Genomic DNA, 23,678 nt, shown 5'->3' on the forward strand with positions numbered 1-23,678 from the left:
AGACTAAGAACACCTGGGATTAAGGAAAGCCTCCTACAATTGTGCTGGCCTATAATCTGTCTTCTAAGTATACTGAGCATGGTCTTATGATTCTGAGTATTACGAGGGCACAAAAGAGAGAAAGAATTCATGCAATAGCAGTGTGTAACCCTGAAAACCCACCTAGCTTTGAATCATCATTCCAGCACAGATGTCTCAGCTGTGGTCATTTATTGCATATCATTAGTCCCCCATTCTTGTCCCTGACGGGATGCACAGTCCCACTCCCATCCCTGGCAATTGGCTGGCCTCATCTTCTTGCACAGCAAGTCATATGGCTCTCCTATGACACAGTTCACCCCCACAGGACAGGCTACCAAGAAATTTGTGTGTATTCATAATGAAAGACACATTTGAAATTCCTGCAATAACTAGGCACTCTGAAAGCACCATGCACATGTCTTTTCAGGTAGTTTCCACCCAAGCTAATCAGTTTTGTACTGGCATCATCCCCTGAATACATTAGAGGGAACTGAGGTTTGAGATTAATGAGCATTGATGCAAGGTTACATGGTCCATGTCATAGGGAAGTGATGATTAGGTGAGATCAGGCAGTCTCTTGCCATTCAAATGTGTAAACACGTAAGAGTGCTCCTAGTGCAATCTGAAAGGATTCAAGGATAAAGAAATGTTTGCTTGTCATATTCAATACCTAATTTCTCCATGTTGCTGTGTGCCATGTTTCTTTTTTTTAAGATTTATTTTTATTAGAAAGTCAGATATACAGAGAGGAGGAGAGAGCACCCAACCAGCACAGGTAGGAACCAGGGAGGGAGGGGTAAAGCTGATAGGGGGAATGTGGAGGGCTCCCCTGCTATAATACCACTCCCACTGGAGAGTGTGAGTTGAGATGGGGCAGACCAGACCAGGCAAGGCTACAACACCTGCCGGCCTCATGTGAGCTATATCAGGGAAAAGCCAGGCTTGGTTGACTGTCCCTACCACTGCAAGCATAAATCAGAATGGGTGAGGGTTGGTTGGTTGGTCTTTGTCGCAGCATCAGCTGGCAGATGCTGGCATGGGGGGTTAATTCTGTCAATTTAAACTGCAGAACCACTTGGAAAGTGCATGATTTGTGAGTGAGTCCAGGAGGGAAATAGTGGGCTCCTCTCTCTTGGGTTATCACTCCCACTGGAGAGCATGAAAACCAGGACTGGGGCAGACATGGCTGAACAGAACGGCACCCACCAGCAGGTAAGTAGGCTGGATAGTGGGCCTGGTTGGGTTGAACTAAACTTTAATGCCCATTGACATGTAGGAGAGCTGAATGAGCTGTGGGACAAACTGGACAAGTCTGCTGTACATGGTGCGGGCCTGGTGGGGGTTATTGCAGGTCACTGTGACTACGGTGCAGCCCCCCGCTGGTTTGTGTGAGCACCTAGTGTAAGGTGGACAGAATCAGGCTGGACTGCAACACCCCTTAGTTCCAGTGAAAGACAGGACTGGAAACAGAACTGACCCAGCAATTCCAACCATCAGCTGATTGGGGTGATGGACTGTGCCAGATCCTGTACTGGCAAGCACACACAAGAATCTGGTCTGGGATCACCTCACACAAAATTTCTTTGGGGATTTCCCCAATTGAACTGCTGGACTCAGAACCCCAACCATGAAGAGAAGTGCAGTTTCCATGGTCTGACCATGGAGTGCAAGTGTCAGAGCCGAGCCTCCTCAGAGGCTCAGACAGAGCAGTGGACAGCATACCCAGGTGCACATGGAGGATATGGCAGTCCATTGGAACCTGCAGAGGACACCTGGTACCACAGCAGAGGATGGAGGACGGAACAAATCAATGAACTACCCCCAGCCATGTGTCGGCAGTGAAAATCTGGGCAGAGACTCTAAGGTAGGCTGTGTCAACCAGTGGATTCTGCGGTGATTTCATCGTGGTTGGAGTGGTGAGATTGGTAATAATTCAGAACTGTTGGATTATCAAAAACACTTGAGCAGGACCCTCGGAGCATGCCCCACATTGGGGACCTGGGATGGGTGGGAGGCTGGGTGGGGCTTCTCCCTTTATCTCCCTCTTTACCCCAGATACAGAAAAAAATTAATAATGTGGAAGCAATAGTCTTACCCACTTTCTTGTAGCCGTTGACCATTTGTGCCCTAATCAACTAAGTAAAGATTGTCAAAATAAAGTAATTTCAAAAAAAAGAAAAAACTGAAGCATATGAGTCAGCAATGCCTGGTTTGGATACACTTCAATAGGGAAGCAATCACCACCTTATAAACATACCTGTAGTCCAACATTCACTGCTGTACTATTCACAATAGATAAGGATCGGACACACCTAGGTGTCTGTCAAAGCCGAATTGACATGGAATATGAGGCATGTATACACAGTGACAAATAATTTAAGTTTTATGAAGGAAATCCCATCATTTGCAACAACATGTCTAAGCTGGCAAAACCTAGTGTCAAGTTAAACCATTAGAACACATAAAAGGGGAAAAATCACATGACCTAGCTTATATTTGAAATCTTAGAAACAAGTCAGTAGAATTGAAGACTTTGACTATGTTTAGAGGGGTTTTGTGGAGTGCAAAAGAAATTTGCAGATGAATATCAAACATACTATTCACGAATACTACACATAAATAAGCAAGAGGAAACTCGTGATGTGCACTGGAGCTCTACAACTACTAATAGCACATTGTGTTCAGTATTTATTTCAAATTCGGTACAATAGGACTGCTTTCACTACTAGAAAGAAGCAAATGGGAAACCACGTGAACTGCTGCATATGTTAATTTGTTCCTCTATAGCACTAGACAGGTGTTTAATCTATCCCTGCTATTTGGATATTTATATCATCATTTCAACAATTATTTCAATAATTATATCAACAATTATTGATTTCAGGTTAAAAATAGCCCAGTACTGACAAACCCTGGGGAACAGGCTATTTCCTCCAGAGTGCAGGAGTACAAGCCTTGCCATTCTGAATCCTTAGTCATAACAACTCTTAAACTTGCACTGAATTTATGAAGATGGGTGTAGCCATGGACTATTGTCCACAAACCCTCCCACTACTTTCCTGCCCGAGAACTTGACCCCAGGGAGCAGTAACTACAAAGTTCAAAATATCTGGGAAAAACCTCCCAAGTTCTACAGAATCTCTTCTCGCACAGAACACCCCAGTAAAATATCCAGCCTGCTCAAAGACAGCCACAGCCACTTATTACCCAGTCTGCATTCTGGCAGTTGACCACCAATTTCAGGTTTACTTCCAACAAATTACATTTGGAGTGTGAATTTCTATCCCATCCCTCTATGTTGTGCGTCTTTTTTTTTTTGTGACACTGGGAATACAGCTGGAACATCAAGAAAGCACTTGCTGAATGGGGATCAGGAAACCAGGGTGAGGACTCTGTGAATCTGCAAAGTTTTGCTGAGCAGAGTAGAGCTAAATCCAGAGCAACTTCCCATAGCCACTGGAGATGCTTGCTTGTCCCAGAAGCCTCCTGGGAGGGAAGGGATGGCCATGGGGGAGGGGGCTGCAGAGAGAGGCCCGGCCTGACAGGGAGCAGAGCTGCTAGCATCCGTGCCTGCAGGTTAGCAGTGTTAACAGGTTAACAGTGCCATGCAAGTACAGGAAGTGATTTGCCACTGCGCTGCCCTTTGGCCTCTATCAGGCATCACAGACCTGAGGGGGCCTATCTCTGTAGGATAAAGGAACACACAGGGTCTGCTGTGGATCTCACTACCTCTTTGGCCTCTGCAGGACCCAGGAGCAATGCACGTAAATTGGTGATCTCTGGGCCCTGCACCAAGGTTTCGACGAGAGGGGCCTGTCCCTTGAACCTGGCCTATCAGAGAGCCCTGCACGTCTGTACATGCTATCTTGGGACACCAAGTGCCTTAGGGCCCACTGCCTCCCTTCTTTCCCAGTCCCCATCCTCTCTTTCTCACTCCCCATTTCCACTCCATGGATCTGCAGGAACTGGGGACATGGGTTGTTCCCACCAGTCAAGGAGACAACCTCCACCTACTTATAGCTCCCCGAGTACCACCTGCTTCTTCAGAGGGGAGGTGACCAGTTCCCAGGGTGTCACGCAGCAGGGAAACTGTTTCTCATGACACGCAGGCAGGACTTAGTTGCCTACTTCCCACGGCTCTGACTTGTGCCCTTGGTAAAACCACTGCCGCATGGACAGCTGCCCACCCCTCCAACCCTGTGCATCCCAGGTGTCTCATGGCAACAGACTGGCCTCCATGGTCAGAGGATGGCTATTCATAGCCCCCATGTCCTGTATGTATTAGTTTTATGCTCCTTGTCTCTGGATTCCTCCTACTGTGGAAACTGCATCCCAGCACCAATATTGTTTCAGTTTAGCAATGATTAGCTCCAGCCCATCCAGTGTTCAGGGTCAGCAGTGAAGGCTGAACTGCTGACTGAATAAACGCCCAAGTACAGGAAGTGTAACAGTGTCACTGCCTCAAATCCCATGGTGGTAATGCTTATCAAACAACTTCTGGTTAGATTGCCAAAGGTCTCCCAATGAAGAAGCCCTGGGTAATAGATGGAGACATGAAGACTCTGCAACATTTACATACACACGGGATGTCACACTCCACCCCGCACACACGCATGGACTCAATCTCAGTCTCTGAGGGGAGCTCTGATTTGGCCAATGGGAGGGCTGGGCCGTTTGCACCTCACAGGGTGCATGTCCCAGGTACACGTTGAGGTAGGACCAGGAAAGGCAGCACAAGAATCTGTTACCTTCAGGTCCAGACCAGTACTTGCCACTCCCAAGGAATATTCCTGAGGGTTTTGAAAAGCCACAAATGCTGTGGAGGTGAGGGGCTGAGATGTTTGCTTCTGACTGGATCCTACTGGCTGTGCAGCTCGAGGTGTGCCCAGGCCCATTGGCTACAAAGTGTCAGGGGCAGATCAGACAGTGCTGAGATGAGGGAGAGCAGCATGTGAGCTGCTTTCGGGAGCTGCTGGGCGTGGCCGCGGGGGCTTCTTGGCCATTGGAGCTCCTCATCAAAGGCCATTGTCTGCAGCTTGGTACTTGACCAGTAGACACCGAAGAAGAGGAGCAGGAAGCTGTTCCCTTAGAGCCAGTGTGGTCTGCAGGAGAGAGGAGGCCTTGGACTTCACATCGTCTTGTGGTGCCAGGACGCATGATGTGGGCGCAGAAGGCTCAGGCTGGTGAGAAGCAAGGTAACCTTCTTTCACTGTAAATGCTGTGAGGCTGCCCATGGCAGCCAGTGTCCCCCAAGGTACTCTCAGTACCTTTCCTCCCCCAGGACACGAGGAACCTGGCTGTGTGATTGTGCCATCCCTGAAACAGGGGCCCGGAGGCTGTTCTGGGAGAGTCCCCGCACGGGTCCATGGAGTCTAGGCTCTGCAGGACTGTGTGAGTTTGCCTGTGAAATCCCATGTGTGGGGGTTGTCCTGTGTGGCCTGGCCTTAGCTCAAGCCTCCAGGTCCTGCCTCCCCCAGAGTGGGGTGGGGAAGACACAGAAAGCCCAGGTTGGGAAGGTGGGTGGGGAGAGCTACACGGCCGCCATTTTTGGTGAGTCTCCCACTCCAGGAGCTTTCCTACTTTGCCAAAAGAACGCAGGAACTGTTCAATTTACTTTGCATTTGCTGTTCACTTGACATAAATGTACATTAGAGGCCATGTGTGTTGAGTCGGGCATCCCTCAACAGAGCAGCCCTTTGCCAGGTATCCATCCATCCCTCAGCAGACCAGACTTGCCCTTTGGCCAGGAGCCTGCTAGAACCAAATCTCCCATGGGGGACATGTGCCCTGTGCTTGTGCACAACAGCAAAATAAGTGGGCACTTGCAGCCACTTGTAAATAAATCTCCAGGTGTCTTTCAGAGGTGCGAGGGGGACCTGGAGATGTAATTCCTGACTATGTTACTGTGATCGTTTTGTTTCTTAGAGTAAGAGTATGAGCATACAGTAGCTTCATGTGCGTCTGATATGATTGCTGCTTCGATCTGCGAGGCAATCAGAGATCGTGGAGGTTGCGTGTGTGTGGCTTTACAGTCCTATTAGGCTGGTGTCGTTAGATTCCTAATACGGTGTATGAAGGGTCAAGAAAACACAAGGCAGATGACCAGGGTGGGGCTTTTGTGTACTGGATTTTCACATCTGAGCCTAAGGGGTGTGACCTTGTCGACCTATCTCATAAATGACAGATATTTTGGAAGTGAGCAACAAGCGGTGTCAAGTTCCCCTGCTGATTATGTCATGGTTGATGGGTCCCTCCACGTAAGTACTGAGGAGAGTGCCATTGAGAGGTGGGAAGAAAGGTGCTGCCAGTGTGGAAGTTAGGGGAACCGTCCCAAGAGTAGAAATCCTTTCCAGTAAGACTGAGTGTGCAGTGTGGGGACAGTTGCTTATTCCCGCTGGCTTTCACCCTTGCTGTTTCTGATCATTCTACACACTTGACTGTCACCAACACAGAGGTAGAGTGTTAAGTTTAAAGCCTCACTTCCAAGAAGCTACGAGACTTCTGCATCAGTATTTGTTGGGAATGGTTTGTTAATGCGGATTTTCATTGTCAGTTTTTCTTGTATTTAACTTTTACCGTGAGTAGTGGTAAATAGACAAGAATCTTTATGCACAAACACATTAACAGCAGGGTAAATATGCAAGTGGAGACAATATCTGTGTTTACCCTCAGGGAATCATGAGCAATTGGTTTGAGTTTTAGCTCTCTGTATACAAATATTGTGCTTCCTATAAGCAAAACTCTTGTACATCTCTCTGACAGAGATTGAATAACCCTTAGTCTGTTTGGGTTTTTTCATCTCTGTCTCCGATTACAACTGACTTTTCCTACATTCATTTAATGGTTCTATCTCCTGCTTATGGATCTTGAATGGCAGGAATTATCTGTCCTTCCCCTGGGTGGTGTGCACTTCCCTCTGTCTTCTTGTTCCTCCCCTGCTGTCACTGAACGTGAACGCCCTTTCTCTAATTCCACAACACAGCACAAAGCACATTTCTTCTGATTGATGTCTCAGTTTTCTCCTTATCTGGAAGTTCTGCTCAGAATTCGCAAGGCCACTTTCACCATTTATGAGTTTTTATCACAACACACTGGAAGCAGACACTGTTCTGTCTCCTCCCTTGTTTGTTTGCTAGATCAGAAGAACAGCGTATCTTTTATCACGAAAGCTGACGGAACAAGTGCCCGGAAATCAGGTATACATTCAACATTGTAACCAGTGTTTAAGAATAAGTGAAGCAGCAGCAGCATTTTAATGCTCATCTCACATCTGTGATAATTTTGCTGTGGAATGCAAGACCAGAAAGGAACAGTCCTCTGTGGGTGTCTAAAGGGGTGGCCATGAGGCAGTTGAATTAGGGCAGAGATCTAAAGATTTCATTGTGATGAATTCTCCTGAGTGTGGCCACGAGAGGCCAGTGGCAATGTGAATGCATAACAGGTTTCTGGGAGGGACCTAGGTCACCTTGGACATATTGCAAACCTTTAGGGAACTGAAGCAAATTGCATGTGATCACGGGATTGTCCGGAGAGTGAGTCCACAGCTTTCATCATCTACTTGAGCACAGAGAGGCAGGGTGCCCTCCTGCTAACAACACAATGTCCCCTGTGTCCCCTCCAGTCATCAGCTGCAGATGGTTCCCCAACAATTTCAGAGGGCAAGTACCTGGACTCTGAGACCTCAGGCCTAGATCAGCTGTAAGCTGCTGGAGCCAAGACAAGTCTGTGACCGAGAAAGTGCAAGTCCAGAGTGCTTGAATCATGGTTTGGGCTTCAGCGTACGACTCTGGCTGTGAAGTGTACAATTGGCATTTCAGGGAATTTCAGGAAAGCACAGCAGAGGAGCCCGTGTGAGCTTTGCTGTCAATGGCTGAAACCAGTCATTCTGGGAATCATCGAGGAGCAGGTTGTGTTTAGCACCTACTGCCTATTGCATTGCACCCATGGGGATAGATGCAGGGTTGAGGGAACACTGGCCCAAAAGAGAGACGGGGCCATGTCAGAGGTGCAAGACTTAAGACAGACTTGGAGACACAACACCAGGGCGCCACATGAGGAGATTGGAGGATCTTTGTTGTTCAGCAATGGCAGTGGCCAACGTCACTAGACTAGACCTGGCCTTTTTTGTCTGTGCCCTCATCAGTCCCAAGATCTCTCTGCATTCCTTTTTGTTTTTCTCATCTGCTGGATACAGCACATGACTCAGTGCTTCCCTCTGCATCATGTCTGTCCACTCCTATGACACCTGCTGTGGAATGTCCTCTTTACTAGACTGCTTTTTCCATTAGCTTTGGAGTCATTGATTTGCAGTCTGTGGAAAGGCCTCCTATATCCTTTAGCCATTCGTCTCTCTTTGGTGAGATTTTGGTTAGCTTTGCCACGTTTATATTCGGATGTGTGCATGCATGTGTATGTATAAATGTATTTAGATTCCCAGGAACAGTGTTTGAGAATACCCCTTACTTCACATTTGATTTTGAAGACATCTGTGGACAGCACAAGCACTCATGTTCACTGGCCTGCTGCTTTGGTGTATTACTCTATGGCTGGCAGGGTACAACCTGACAAAACCATTCAGGCTGTGGTGCACCCTGAGAGACCCACATGATGTATACATCGTGAAAGGATGGGGTGGCAAAATGTGCTGGCTGAGGACTGTGGCACTGTGCTGAAGATCCATCTTGGGGCCTGGGACGTTGTTTTGGAAGGCCTTGGTGGAAGGGTCTGTTCCAGTAAAGACACATCTTCCTGCTAATGTGCTCTCTAGGACCCACAATGTCTGGTTTAAATATCTGCTTCCATATTGGGCAGAAGGGAGAATCAGGTGGATTTCTAGGTTCTTGGCTTAACACAGCACAACTCGAGCATTTTTCAGTATTTGTGGAGTGAAACAGTAGATGCAAAATCTCTCCGTTTCTCTTTGTCTTTCAATCTCCATCACTTATTCCATGTACATAACAGCTTAACACTAAATTTTTAAAATAGAGGAGAGAAAGTAGGAGGAAAGTGAACAAGGCTTTCTATAAGGCAATCCACAAAGACAGTACAACAACAACAAAAATTGATGGCATTCTTCAAACTCCTGGATTCTACATGCATGGAAGAACCAGTGCCCTCTGACCCTTGATGAGTTGGCATGGATGGTCATCGTGTGACTGCTGACCATGTAGCAGGCATCTGGCTGGGCTTCCCCTGGCCAGAATAACATATTTTAACAAAGGTACTATTTATATTTGCAAATGGTCTTCAGAACAGATCTGCAACTTCTCAGTCATGACCATCTCAAGCATCTGGACATACCTAATTACTGTATGAGAGAAACATCAAAACTGACCCCTCCCATGAGGCCCATGAGAATGTGCTTGTATCTCCTAACTCTGGTATAGTATATCAGGGCTTCAAGTATATGCTTAGTGAAGCCAAGTGAATTCTTAAAGGGATCTAGTTGGACAGATATAATGTTCAGTCATATGTGCAATTCTTTGACGAGTGCTGGGTGAGCCTGGGATGTCCACAGGTGCTGTCGTTGGAAGATAGGCAGCCCTATCTTTCAGAAGAACTAAAGCTAGGTAGGTAGGCTGACAGACATGTACCATAGCTGGTTTCGTAGGCTAGCCAGCCCCATTTGCCCATCACATGCGTGTGAGGTGTCGACACTTATGGTAAATGGATTAAATTCCAGCAGGCAGCCTCTTTGTATGTGTGTGTTAAAAAATATATTTGCATGAACTATATTCTTGGGTTTTTAAAAATAAATTTTTAGTGCCAAATGTGAGCTTTCTTTTTTTTTTATTGATTACATTGCATGATGTGACATAGTTTTATAGGCACTGGGATTACCCCCCACCCCTCTCCAAACCCCACCATGGTGGATTCCTCCACCTTGTTGCATTACCACAGTTCAAATTCAGTTGAGAGTCTTTCATTGCAAGCATCTACCAAGCATAAAGTCCAGCATCTTATTGTCCAGATAAGTTCAACGGTTTCTTGGGGAGACCATCTCTGGTCTGAAGGTAGAGCCGGCAGAGTATCATCTCGATCAATTAAAAGCCCCGACATTACATCAGTAACAATTTATAACATTATGGAATTAGTTGACATGGTATTGAGTAACCAATATGTTAAAAGAGAAAAAAAAAAGAATGCAAGTTCTGAACCACATCCTGTGACTTCTGCATTGACATTTCAATTATTGGTTTATATACAACCAGGTTCTATACACCTTAAAATGGCTATAGATTACTATTCAGCTGTCTCATGTCTATTTTAATTTTAGTATTTGGCAGTTTATAGCGTTGAAGCATGATTTTGCTGAACCTGGCTGTTTTTCAGGTGGTCTAACTCTATAACTCTAACAAGACATATGTCAACAGTTTAGGTGAACAGTTATAGGAGGGGTGTGCAGAGAAATCTTCAATACCCCAGGGAGGAGTAACTAATCTTTGTGTCCCACCCAGTGAGTTATAAGTGCGTCCCCGCCGACTGTTTCCTGTCTGTTTCTAAGCTTTCCTTGTTCTCTGTCTATCTATTCTGGTTTGTTTGTTTGTTTCTTTGTTTTGAGGGGTTTCTGGAGCGATCCTGATGGTCATTACGAGAGAGGGTGGAGACCCAAAGTTGGAACCAGGCAAAGACCAGAGAAAGCTCCTCTCCCTAGTCCCGAAGGAAGTTTACTGTTCTTCTGTTTCTGCGGAGCACTCAGTGCTCCTGGTTGTCGTTCCAATGACCTTGGAACCTGCAAGGCAGGATTTGGGCTTCTTCCATCCCATGTGGTAGATCCAAATGGGGTGGGTACCCTCAGAGTTCTTGGCCTCCAAAGGCACTCCATTTCCCCGTGGTCTCCTTGGCAGTTGGGATGTAGTCCTCGGTGCTCCTACTGATAGTCCTTGGTGAGGATCTGGAGTCTTCAGGGTTGGGAAACAAGCCTCCTCCTGTCCACCCGGCAGGCAGCCTTAAGCCACCATCACGTTCTTCCACTCTGGGAATGGACTGTCACTCAAGGCCCCCTGATGGACAGACTGAGTCCCTGCTTGTCTGCGTGCCTCCTCTACTGGTAGTTTCTCACTTGTTAGGCAGTAGAACTCCCCCAGCTGTGCGAGAATCTCATTTGCCATCTCCAGTAGATGACCTGTGCAGCTAAGGGGATGAGACCTATATGTGTTCCCTAGTGGACCGGTTGGCCCTTTTGCCCAACTAACTGCTGGAATCAAACGCAGAAATGTTGTTCTCTGATGGGCTCCCCCAGGAAAAGAAACGAGTAATGGCGTGTAGAGTGGGGCCAGGAGAGCATGTCAGTGTGTCCTGGGTACTTTGAAGAGGCAGGCAGGAGGGGCAACTACAGTTCCTCAGGAGGTTGTGATGCTCATAAGATAAAAGAGCAGGGCCTGGCGGCGTGGCCTAGTGGCTAAAGTCCTCGCCTTGAACGCCCCGGGATCCCATATGGGCGCCGGTTCTAATCCCGGCAGCTCCACTTCCCATCCAGCTCCCTGCTTGTGGCCTGGGAAAGCAGTTGAGGACGGCCCAAAGCCTTGGGACCCTGTACCCGTGTGCGAGACCTCGAGGAGATTCCTGGCTCCTGGCTTCGGATTGGTGCGCACCGGCCCGTTGCGGCTCACTTGGGGAGTGAATCATCGGACGGAAGATCTTCCTCTCTGTCTCTCTTCCTCTCTGTATATCTGACTTTGTAATAAAAAATAAATAAATCTTTAAAAAAAAAAGATAAAAGAGCAGCAGAGAGTCACAGACTTCATAGGCAATTGTGGTGCAGGTGACTACCTTCTAGAAGGCATTTGTAGATCTCAAAACTGACGTACCATGGTGAATATACTTTTGTAAGCAGGTATTGTCATGTACATCGTTTGCTAGGTCGAGGGACTGATCTGTGATAACTAATACACAGAGTACACAAATGTATTTTATAGGAGTGAAATTGACTGCTTGGGGTTTGATTATTGCTGCAACCTTTGTCTCTGCTTGGGATGAACGGAGGCGGTTTGTTGTTTCTTTGTTTTGTTTCTGTTTTTGCTTTCCCCACTTGTTGATCTCTTTATCTCTTGGGTTACTAAGACTGTGATTTCCAAGGGAAATGAAAATATGCCATTTGGAAAAACGGGGGACAAATAAGGAAGGAAGCAGTGGTTGGTGTAATGTGAGCCCAAGGAAGGCAGGGTGGGAATTATTGTCATGCTGCTAAATCTGTATCACAAAATACATGCAATGTGGTTATTTATAAACAATTTTAACAAGAAACACGGAGGGTTAAGGGCATGTAATGTAGATGGTCAGGGTAAGCCTTCTTTGTTCTGGATCTTTGCTTCTGAATAAGTAATGTGACCCTGTTTACCTGTCTCATAGATGAGAGCAATCTGGAAAACCAACAGGGAGTTCTGGCCAGATCTTCTGGTCCTTGTGCTGTGACTGATGAGTCCCTCGGCCCCCGTAGTTTTGAGACAAGCACCACCCCGCTGAGAGGTGCACAGAGTGGTATTATTGATTTGGAAGAAATTGAAGTGTCTGAAGTGTCGGGATCCTTCCCGGTAAGACAGAATTTGGGTAGAGTCTCTTATTCCAGTGTTGTGCTTAATTAATCCTCCTACCTAATGTGACCTGCATGGGGGATACAATATTACATTGAAGCCTTATCCCTGATGTATAGTTTCTGCTTTCATAATATTTGTAGCAACGCACTTTTTTGAAATTTAGTATTTCTTATCTGGTTTTGTAGTAGTATTTATGTGATGCCTTAATGAGGATAATTATGTCAGTTTTGTGCACAAAAAAAGCTGAAACAGAAATTAGTTGCTTTTAGCTAATGAAAGTATGACTTACGAAAGGAATAGTTTTATTTTTGTAATCCTTTCATAATTTTTTTGTGTTTCAGAAGTTTTTAATACAAACTATTGTGGTCGCGATAAGCAAAATTGTTCAAAACCTCTGTCGTGGATTCAAATACCATGGTTTGACATCTCTTTGTCACCTTGCTTTTGTTTTCAAAGCCTTTTTAGCATCTTTATCTTCTGGTCCTTTTCCGTGCTTAAGTGTCCTAATTCTCATAGTTTACCTGTCTATTGTGTCTATTGTTTATTTCTTCTCTCTGTCTCATGTTCCTGCACCTACACTGTCATTCAACAGAGCACTCATTCTTTTATTTGACAGTCCAATCCCAAACTCAGTCTTTCCTATTTGATGCTGCAATTTTCTCCCAATTAAATGAGTTGTCACTTGGGAGATTTGGCAAAATCATTTCCACAATCTTTAAATTTTTCTTTTTCTTTGTATATGATATCGAATTTCTATAGCAGAATAACATTTTATCAATGAACCTCAAGTAACAAGTGCTTAACATTGGATAAACAATTACCATTTCACAAGTAATTAAACTATATGAAAGCTCAATTACTGTTTTTGACTCATCATTGCACATCTGTGACTTATGACAAATTCTAAATTCTTGAACATGAATCTTGTGATTATATCAGATTCCCTTCTGAACTTTTTGTTATGGTAGAAGAAAATGTCTACTTATCTTACAGGTGGCTGACTTCTCTGGTGATACTCCTGCTGCTAGAGCATCCGACAGGGATACTGTCATTTTAGCTGATATTGTTATTGCTATATGGAGAGGTTCTGTCTATATGAGTGAAAGAATTAACTTCCCCCTGGATGTTATTTCTGAAGGTATGATTTCCACTTTTTGGGAAAGTGAGTCTTTATTTTCTGATATGATCCTACCACTAGAACAACATGTACAGCATACAGTTTCCAGAATGTGGCTCCTGAAGAATTTACCAGCACACGTGGAATTCTAAATGATATGTGACCTGAGGACACTTATGTAGGATCTAGGTGTTTCCTATTATGATTTCTTAAGTGTGGATGCAGTTGGGAAATATCTAAATATGCCTCTTCATCATTCAAGCCATTTAATTTGTTTTTTCAAAATATCTTACAAAATTTTTATTATAACAAATTTATTGATTGTGTTTTTGATGCTGTTTACATAGTTGAGGATGTGCACCCATATGTACCACTGACCAGTGATTAGGGTCAGGAGGGTTGGCGAATGGGGGGGAAATTGGATGAGACAATTGCTTCCAATGAACTGATCCAGCTCAGCATACCTCCAGACCTGAGCCACACAGATGCCAGCTACTACTGTCACCTGGCCTGGTCTGGGCTGTTCCCTGCCGCAGTTTCTGCGCCCACTTGCAGGGACTGTACTCTGACAGAGGAGTTCCCAAAGCTCCTCTTTCAGGTTATCTCCGTGTTACAAATCTTGTACCCACCAGCCTGACTTGGCTCACCTCCTGTCCTGGTAGATATTACAGCCTTGTCTGACTAACCCACAGCTATTCCACTTCTTACTGTTGGGTGCTACAGCCAAGCCCCACTTGGCCCAACACTGACCCTGCTTCTGTGTGGTTGACTGGTGCTGAGACTTAGCCCAACCTGTCCTATACCTACTTTGGCTTCTTTGAACACCAACGTGTCTACAACCTAGCCCAGTTTGGCACTCTGAAGACCCAGTCCACATCCATGCTGAGCGAAGCTGCACTCATTAGTAGGAACCTGAGCCCATCCAGGGCATCCCATTAGCTCCTCGACCAGGCCTGTGTTCCAAGACACAGATTTTGCATGTGCCAGTGGTTGCTGTGATTGAGCTTGGCACAGCTCATACCCAGTCTAGGCCTTTGTCTTCAGACGCTTCAGCCTGGCCTGGCCAAGCTCACCTCTAGTCCCAATTCTCACTGGTGGGTGCTTAGTCAAGCCCTGCCCACCTGCCCCCATCCCTGGCTATCATGCAAATAAGTAGTTGTGATACCCTAGCCTTGCATGGCCTGCATCTCATTCTGGCTGCTGTTCATATAAGTGTGCTCTGGTTTGGCCATATTTACCTGGTGGGTCCCCATAGAGCCAACTCACACACCTGCTGACAAGTGGAGCAACCCTGCCTGGCATTACCAACACCCAGCCCTGAGTCACGGGCTTACCAGTGAGAGATAATGTCCATTAGAGGAGTTCCCCAAGTTCCCCCACCAGGCTCACTCCAGACCAGGATCTCATGCATGCCTGCGGGTGCTTGGCCTTTATCTGGCATAGTCTGCCCCAATCTTTTTGTATGCTGGTGAATGTTGTGGCTTGGCCAGCCCTACAGCCAATTCTTGTGTGCCCCTCTGGGTGTTGCAGCCTGGATCAGCCCAGGCTGTTCCCAGTCAGTACCAATGAGAGTCAGTGTGTTCCATGTTCATGCTCATTTGGCCTACCAACTCCTGCACTTCCAGCTTTTGAGTAAACCAAGAAATATTGCAGTCCCACAGGGGTGAACCCACCTATGTCACACAGATTCTGCCATGATATTTGGTTCTCTCATGTGCTGATTAGTATCATGTCCCAGTCTAACATGACACATCCCCTCTTCTGACATTACCTGGCAGTTACAGTTTTCTAGCCCTGCCAGGGATGCCCCCAGCCTTAGTTTTAGTGTACTTAGTTTTAGTAGTGGATGGTTGTCAGTGGTGGTCAATGCTAATCAGCCAAGCTCAGGTCTCCCATGTGGGTGGGTGTATTGATGTGAACCATAAAGTTCCTTCAGTTTACCTTTTCTAAACTTTTCAGTCTCAGCCCTCTTGCTTACCTGTAGGTACAGTAGTCTTGTCAGAGGAAGTTCCCCAGAAGTCATTTGTCATCTGCAGTCTCCCCTCCCACACACCCCACATCCTTTTCACTGAGCAATTCACAGCCTCATGCCTGCAAGGGTATGGGTTCCCCAGCCCAGTCATTTGGTGGTTGGGGGAAGGTGTGTGTTGGCCGGGAACCCTGCCTGTCAGCCTGGGACCCAAGCACATGCGCAGATCTCAAGACCTATTTATCAGCATGAATGCTAGCTTGGGACCCTAATCCTCCTACCACTCAAGAATCAAGGTATGTATGGGTGCATATGCCCACTTAAGTGTGCCAACATAAGGACCTTGCCAGAGCCCAAGACCCAAGCATGTTCAAGATTCCCCAAACCTGGACCAGAAGCAAACCATGCCAGGGTGCCAAGCAGGGACCCTATGTTTCCCACATCCCCATTTGCCTGCTCCCCAGGATTTTGTAAATCCAAGCACATGCTCAAACTCCCAAGCTCACTCCACTGGCTCTGGTTTCTGAAATGAGTTTCCTGGATCCTAGAAAGCAAGCTTCCCTTATTTTTTTTAAACTGAAAGGCAAAGTTATGGGGAGAGAAAGATTTTCCATTTGTTGGTTCAGCTCCCAAATGACAATAGTGGTTGGAGCTGAACCAATCAGAAGACAAGAGTTTCTACCAGGTTTCCCAGATGCGTAGAGAAGCCAAAAGACTTGAGTCATCCTCTACTTCTTTCCAAGGCCATAAGCAGGGAGCTGTGTGGGATGAGGAACAAGCAAGATATGAACTGATGTCCATAAGGAATGCCAGCTCCAAAGGCAGAGGCTTAGTCAACTATGCCACTGAGTCAGCAACTTACTTGCTAGTCTAAAACAATAATCATGTAGGTATAGAAGGAAGGTATGTAATTTAACAGAGATTCTATAATAGAGATGTTTCAGGAACGGGTTGAGACGGGGTGTCTCTGAGGTCCACATTTGACTTGAAATCCAGTTATTTCTAAGGGTTGAACTCTGCCCGGCACTATCTTCTTGATGATTGGTGAACCTGATGCAGCTGTCATGAGCCTGAAATACAAAGGTTTCATGAGCTCATCCCAAACACCAGCCTTGCATTTACCTTCTCTCAGATTTCTAACCAGGAGTCAGGCTTGGGTTTTGTTGTACAAACTTCACAGTGTCTCTTTGGTTGAGAAGACAATACGTCCCACAAGGATGGGGTCAAGAAAGTAGTTAGGACAACATTGTAAAATGCTGTCCAGGGGGAGTTAGAATTGGGAGAGGATTCCTGATAGAAGTTTAGGTTCGAGCTGAAAGTGATGGCTGATGAATAGGCTTGTTTGAAAGAATTGAGAGGGACAAGTAATTGTCATGTATTTGGGTTGAGCCTTGGGAAGGATGGAGCTATGAAATGTGGAAGAAGCAGGAGAGCCAAGTGCAGTGAATGAGAAACTGAGAGCCCAAGAGAATTAGCACTTTGACCGAGATTCCAAATGGAGAGGGTTACAGCTGCACAGTCTTTAACACAGAACGCCAATTTCAAGCACATGCTCACACCTTTGTAGTTAACTGCCTCTTTGAAATGGTTGGCAACGTAGTCATTCATTTGTTTAATAGACTCCGGATGGTACCCAAATGTGGCTGTGAACTGAACTGTAGTGCTGTCTTCTCACTGTTTTCCCAAATTGATTTTATTAAATCAGGGCAGCACAAAGGGGATGCAAGGCATGGTAATGGTGCTTGTAAGTGAAAGGTTGCAAAGGTGTCCATCTAAAGTCTGCAATGTAATCTGGGCAGGACATTTACAAGCTTCTTTGCAATGTTAGGGCACTGATAAAGCAGGTGAGTCCATCCTGATTTCAGTAAGAGATAACGTATCTGATGTATCTCCATAACTCTTGTAGGTTTTGTGCCTTATAAGGGAGACTGGTTGGAGGTTGAGTATTCAATTCAACCTGGCACCTCGAAAATGAAGATACACTCAGTGAAGCCTATTATGCGCAATCATGTCAAAGAGGTAAATTGTTTGCATTCTGCACTTGACGATCCTTACTGTCCATGTTTCCTCTGGTGATAATTTCATTCTCTGCTTTCTACTTTGTGTGCTGTGATATCTGAACATTCTACTGTTGTAAAAGTATAGTCTCCTTCTGAGAATAACAACTTCAAGAATTAAATGCAAAATTCATGGAATCACATATACCTTCTATGCGATTAGCAAACTTTGCTGTGTAGTTAGCATACTGTTAAGATGCTAGTAAAATGTTTCAAGAAAACACTGTGAAGTGCAATTTGTGTGTGAGAATTTTGTTGTGAAAAGTTGAATGTAGTAGTCTGTCTCTTCCATCCACACAAAGTGCTCTATGTGATCTGAGGAGTGCAGCTGCAAAGTAGTAGAAAGTTCCTTAAATCATGATTAATGTACACAGTGAGAAACAGTGAGAGCAGAGTCTCTCAGGGCAGATCTGGGTGCTTTACCCAGGGGTCCTGAATTACCTGTGAAGAAGTGAGGTTGGTCCCAGTTGTGTTTCCAGAGCATCCCTGGCATTCATAGGGTGCCAGCCAGACTGGGAATTCTGATGGGGATGGAGAGACTTCCTGGAAAGAGCCAGAGTGAGCAAGTGCAAGCAAGGTTACAATATGGTGTGGTTGTGATAGTTTCTTTCCTTTGTCTCTGCAGGCCCGGGTCACCAGTGTGGATGGAAGAAATGGGGTGATAGATGATAGCTTCTTTTTCACCCTAGATACACTGATATGCCCTAAGGGATACGTGCCTCAAGTCCACGATGTTGTCAGTGTGGACATTGTGGAGAGTGATCAGAAGCAGTATCTGTGGAGAGCATTTGCAATCAACCCAATTGAAACATCATTGTAATAACAATACTTAAGTATTTCCTGTCCGCTCCTATTCCTGAGGGCTGTAAAGGGCATGGTTCCATTGAAAACTTCAATTTAGCCTTCAATAAAACAAATTGAGTACAGCTTTTTTCGTGTAAACAATGAGATACTCACTGCCTCAGAGGGACCCTGAATCCACTGTAGCAGAGGCCATTGATTTATTAGCAAACCTGAGCTGGAGAGTTGCAGAAGGAAGGAACTTGTCGGAAACCCTTTGAAACTGTAATTTCATTTCTTGATCTATGTACTCCGAATTGGATTGATTTATACTGAGCCTGCTGACTTTCCTGAAGTCAGGAATTTAGATAATGAATTGGCCTCCAGAAGTAGCAGCATGGCAATGTACATTTGACTGCTTTGATAATTGCAGTTTGCCTTCTCTATGAACCCATGATTTGCTTTATGCCCAATTGCTTTTCTCCATAGCATTTTAATCTCTCAATAATAGCAAAATTTGGTGGTATCTATGATGATCTATCGCCTATCCTAGGGCAGCAGGTAAACTCTGTAACTCTTTGAGTGTATCACATTTTAGAATCTAGCTTTTGTTGTTGTTCATGATGCTGATGATGTTGATGATTAACCCATCATGGACCACATAGCATTTTGCCTGAGATAGTAGGAAACTGAAATTTACTGCAATGAAATTAAATTCAGTACGCATGAGACCGCAACAGCATTCTCTTGTTAGCTGTAATTAACCATTTATTTGCTTGAAATAACATCTTTGAAGAATCTCTACTGAATGTACATTGCTTCTGTAATAAAATACTAATACCTAGTTGTGGGTGTTTCCTTCTCCCAGCTTCAGCATAGACAGTGCTTGAGAGAGTGGCAACACACAACTGAGAAAATAAGAAGTGTGATAGACATGAGAAAAAGATAATAGAAGAGCAGGGCTGCCAGAGCGAAGCCCCCACTTTCAAGGTTGGGGGCAAACCTGGCAAGTATCTATTTCCATGTTTTCTTAAACTTCTTGTGGAATCAAATTGCAGACATCTTGAGGCACAATGTTTGATAGTTGTGTGGTATATTGATGATAAGCAGCCAACGTGTGATGATCAGGAAGCAACAGTGTGAATGAAGTGCAGATGTCAGCACATAACTATCTCAAGGATTCCCTAAACCCACAGTTCTGTGGCCTTGGACCATTGTCCAACTGCAGCTTCTTGCCCACAGGCCTTAACCTTGGTTTGGCCTGTGTGCAATTGCAGATTATTGCCTGCAGAGTTTGATCTTGGTCTCTGGCACTAGCAGTCTGTGAACTCAACATTCCAGACACATTTTCCCTGCTCTTTCTCATCAAGTTGCATTGTTATATTTTATAAGCCACCTGCAGCAATGTTTTCCTTAGCACTCAGGTGGTTGTTGAAGCTGTGTGACTGGGTAATGGCAGCCACCAGTGTGTGTGTAGACTGATGCAGGTGATGGGCTATGCTGGATCCCGCACTTACTGGCAATTGGAGACATCGGGTCTGGGGTCATCTCTGACACTGGCAAAGTTCCTTTTTAAAAATTTTTCTTAAATATTTTATTACTTAATTTTTATATTAGTTATTTTTATTTTTATGATTTTTACATAGCTGACTAGGGTGATAAGGGTCAAGGGCTACAGGAGGGTTAGTGAGATCATCATTTCCACACTGTCTTTTTTTCCTGCCTGTCTCTGGGGGAAGGGTGAGACAAGAAGAGAAGTCACATCAAGTCTCCCAAACGCCTCTGCACCCTGGGATGGAGGACAGACACCGACATCACCCCAGGGCATGCTCTGAGTGTCCTGCTTAAGAGCAAATTTCCGGCCCCGGCGGCGTGGTCTAGCGGCTTAAGTCCTCGCCTTGAACGCCCCGGGATCCCATATGGGCGCCGGTTCTAATCCCGGCAGCTCCACTTCCCATCCAGCTCCCTGCTTGTGGCCTGGGAAAGCAGTTGAGGACGGCCCAATGCTTTGGGACACTGCACCAGCGTGGGAGACCCGGAAGAGGTTCCAGGTTCCCGGCATCGGATCGGCGCGCACCGGCCCGTTGCGGCTCACTTGGGGAGAGAATCATCGGACGGAAGATCTTCCTCTCTGTCTCTCCTCCTCTGTGTATATCTGGCTGTAATAAAATGAATAAATCTTTAAAAAAAAAGAGCAAATTTCCAAACTGAAGAAGCAATAAGACAGTTTTCATAAACTGCTGCAAATATTCAAAACTCAAACTTGAGAACAACTCAACGCACTCAGCGAGAACATCAATCTGACAAATGAAAGAACATAAAAACGGCACATGAAACATCTGAATGAAATTAACCATTAACTATATGAAAGGAAGAAATTCAAGCAGTCCAGAGACATAGAGATGATGCATTCAATCCCCCATATGAGCGGTGGAATGATATGGAGATATGAGGTTGGAATCTATAATATATTGCATACTCATGGGACCACAAAGCCGCCCTGCACACAGGCTTAGAGTTAGTTCTGGGTAGAGCTGTCAGGACCACACACAGGATGGGCAATGTGATGCCCACAGTTGGCAGGGGATAGCTGGGGTGCTGGTTTGTTCCACCCCAAGGCACACTTATAAGGCATCACTGCAGAGGACAAATGAAACCCACCAGACTCCCAATACCTTCTGAGCACATGCACCAGCACAGCACCCAACCCATACTCCTAAGGCCTTCCCAATGGTGCAGTCACTATGGGCGGGGGAAGCCATGATGTCATCACTGACAAGTCCTATTGCCTGTGGGAGTTGAGTTGCATTTCTGTCGTATCCGTATTGTCTGCAGATTAATAAGACATGATGTATGCAAGCCTTCCCATTTCCTGGTGCGTGTGCAGTGTCATGCTGGCACTCCAGAAAGTTCATCCCGGGAGGTTGTGACCAAGCCCTCATAGGCTGAAGGAGATGGGCACGTGGTGGTTTCCTGAGGACCACTGCAACAGGAAGGGGAGAGGAGGCCTGGTGCTCCATCAGCCTAGTGTGGTTGGTACCTAGGTCTGTGTTGAGGACAGGATTATGCTCAGCTTTGTGGCTGCATAGTAACCATCTTCCCTGGCAACATCCATGGACAATTTGAAGGGAAGCCAGAGTTCCCACAAGGCACCACTCAGTGTGTCCCATGGCCCAGCACATATTGGTTGTCCTAGCCCTAGCACATGATTGCAGACACCGACACAGTCAGGAATGGGGATGACTCAATCCTCAGGGTGTGCATGCATGCATATTGCTGTGTCCGGGGTGTCCACATGCAAGAGTGAGTGATGCAAACGTGAAACCTAAGCTACACCCTAATAGCCCAGCTGTGAAGTTTACAGTAAATTGCCTGTGAGGAGCAAAGTACAAGGAGGTGAGTGAAGGAATAGGGGAGAAAGGACAAAGGGGTACTTATGAAGGATCTAGTGTTCTACTTGAATTTGTGTGTGAAGCTTTCAGACTTTCATGGCAAGTGTTCATGGGGCTTAACTTTCACTGCAGTCAGCTGATGCTTTGAACTACACACTGATTTCTGAAGACTGGAGTTCCTGTTTGGTTGGTCCATGACAGCTCCCACAGAGTTCAGTTCCAAATCTGCTGCATATGGGGGGCGGGTTGTGAGGACATGGATGTATGCAATGTTTAGGGTCGCTCCTCTCAGTTTCTTTCAATCCTGTGAGCTGTGAGGAACTAATTCATGATTTCCATGCCTGGACTACTGGAATAGGTTGCCTCCACTCCCTGCGGGCACCATCCCCAGATCTCGCTCATCCAGAAACAGCCCTATGCGACAAGGAAAGCTGATACACAGCATCCTGTACCACCTAAAATTCTTCTTAGTGAATTGAAGAAACTCACCATCTTGCACCATATGAATATCCTGTGTCCCAGCAAGATCACTCACGCTTGGTACTAAATGGGAGTTTTACAATTAATGAACATGCACCTGATTTTCCCCAGCTTGTAGTTTTGAATTCAATGTGTGTGTGTGTGTGTGTGTGTGTGTGTGTGCACGCGCTCCCCAAAGAAACGTCACCAGTCACACAAGATCTGTGGCGGGAAACAGTCCTGTTTGTGGAGCTAAGGGAAAGCCCTGGCTGGATTGTGGTTCCCACTGGTGAGTCTGAACGCCAGAGTGGGGGGCTGCTGTCTTATCTGGACATGGCTGCAGTGTCCCCTCTGTACAACTGTGAACCGGGTCTTGGATGAGCCAGACTGCGCTGGACTCCAGCACCCACTAGTGCTTGTGAGAACTAGGGTAGATGTAAGATGGGCTGGACTAGGTCTCTGCCTCTGCTGAACTAGGTCTCTGCCTCTGCTGAGCCATATGTGAGCTGTGTTTTGGTATGGACCAGGCTTGGCTGGCCTGTAACACCCAACAGTAAAAGTTGAAATGGGTGAAGGCCAGTTAGGAAAGACCATTGTTCCTGTTAGGACAGGAGGTGGACTAAATAGGGTTGGCTCATGAACCCACTGGTGTGCACAAGATCTGGCACTGGGAGAGGTTCTGATGGAGGAGCCTGGGGAACTCCTCTGTTGTGACACAGTCCCTGCAGGTAAGCACAAGTACTACGATAGGAAGTAGCCCTGACAAGGCCAGGGAATGGTACTGACTGATATACATTTGGCGCAGATCCAGGGCGATCCACGCTGGCCGTGTTCATATCGCCTGCTGGTGAATCTGAACACCAGAATAGAGTGTGGGTCGAGCTGGTTTGGGTTGCAAAACAAGCCAGTTCACCTGAGGACCAGAACTGGGGGCCAGACGGCTGGGCTCGGTTGTAGTCCCCACCAGTGTGAGCTGGAATTGGGAGTGAGCTGGACCCAGTCAGGCAACAGCACCCACTGGCAAATGCCGAGGTGAGGCCGGTCATGCCAGAGTGGGTTGGAGCACCCAACCAGCACACATGAGACCTGGGATGCAGGGGGCGAAGGCAGTAGAGGGTGTGCGGGGGGCTCCCCTGCTGGACCACCACTCCTGCTGGAGAGGGTGAGTTGGGATGGGGTCAGACCAGGACAGGCAGGGCTACAACACCTGCTGGCTTCATGTGAACTGGATCAAGGGAAAGTCAGGCTGGGTTGAATGTTCCTACTGGTGCATGCATTAGTCAGAGTGGGCGTGGATTGGTTGGGCTTTGCCGAAGTATCAGTGGGCAGATGCTGGCAAGCGGCAGG

The 23,678-nt window shown here is 46.3% G+C and overlaps 1 protein-coding gene across 1 annotated transcript; it reads left to right on the top strand.

Annotated features, from left to right (window-relative positions):
- The first annotated feature begins 5,008 nt into the window (after window positions 1-5,008).
- LOC101524879 (cancer/testis antigen 55-like) lies at window positions 5,009-18,520 on the top strand. The gene is made up of 6 exons (XM_058659172.1): window positions 5,009-5,216; window positions 7,158-7,217; window positions 12,373-12,554; window positions 13,551-13,695; window positions 17,550-17,662; window positions 18,326-18,520. The coding sequence occupies exons 1-6, from the start codon at window positions 5,177-5,179 to the stop codon at window positions 18,518-18,520; spliced, it is 735 nt and encodes a 244-aa protein (XP_058515155.1). The 5' UTR covers window positions 5,009-5,176.
- Window positions 18,521-23,678: the final 5,158 nt, after the last annotated feature.

The sequence above is a fragment of the Ochotona princeps genome, chromosome X (genome assembly GCF_030435755.1).
Source record: "Ochotona princeps isolate mOchPri1 chromosome X, mOchPri1.hap1, whole genome shotgun sequence".
NCBI lineage: Eukaryota > Metazoa > Chordata > Mammalia > Lagomorpha > Ochotonidae > Ochotona > Ochotona princeps.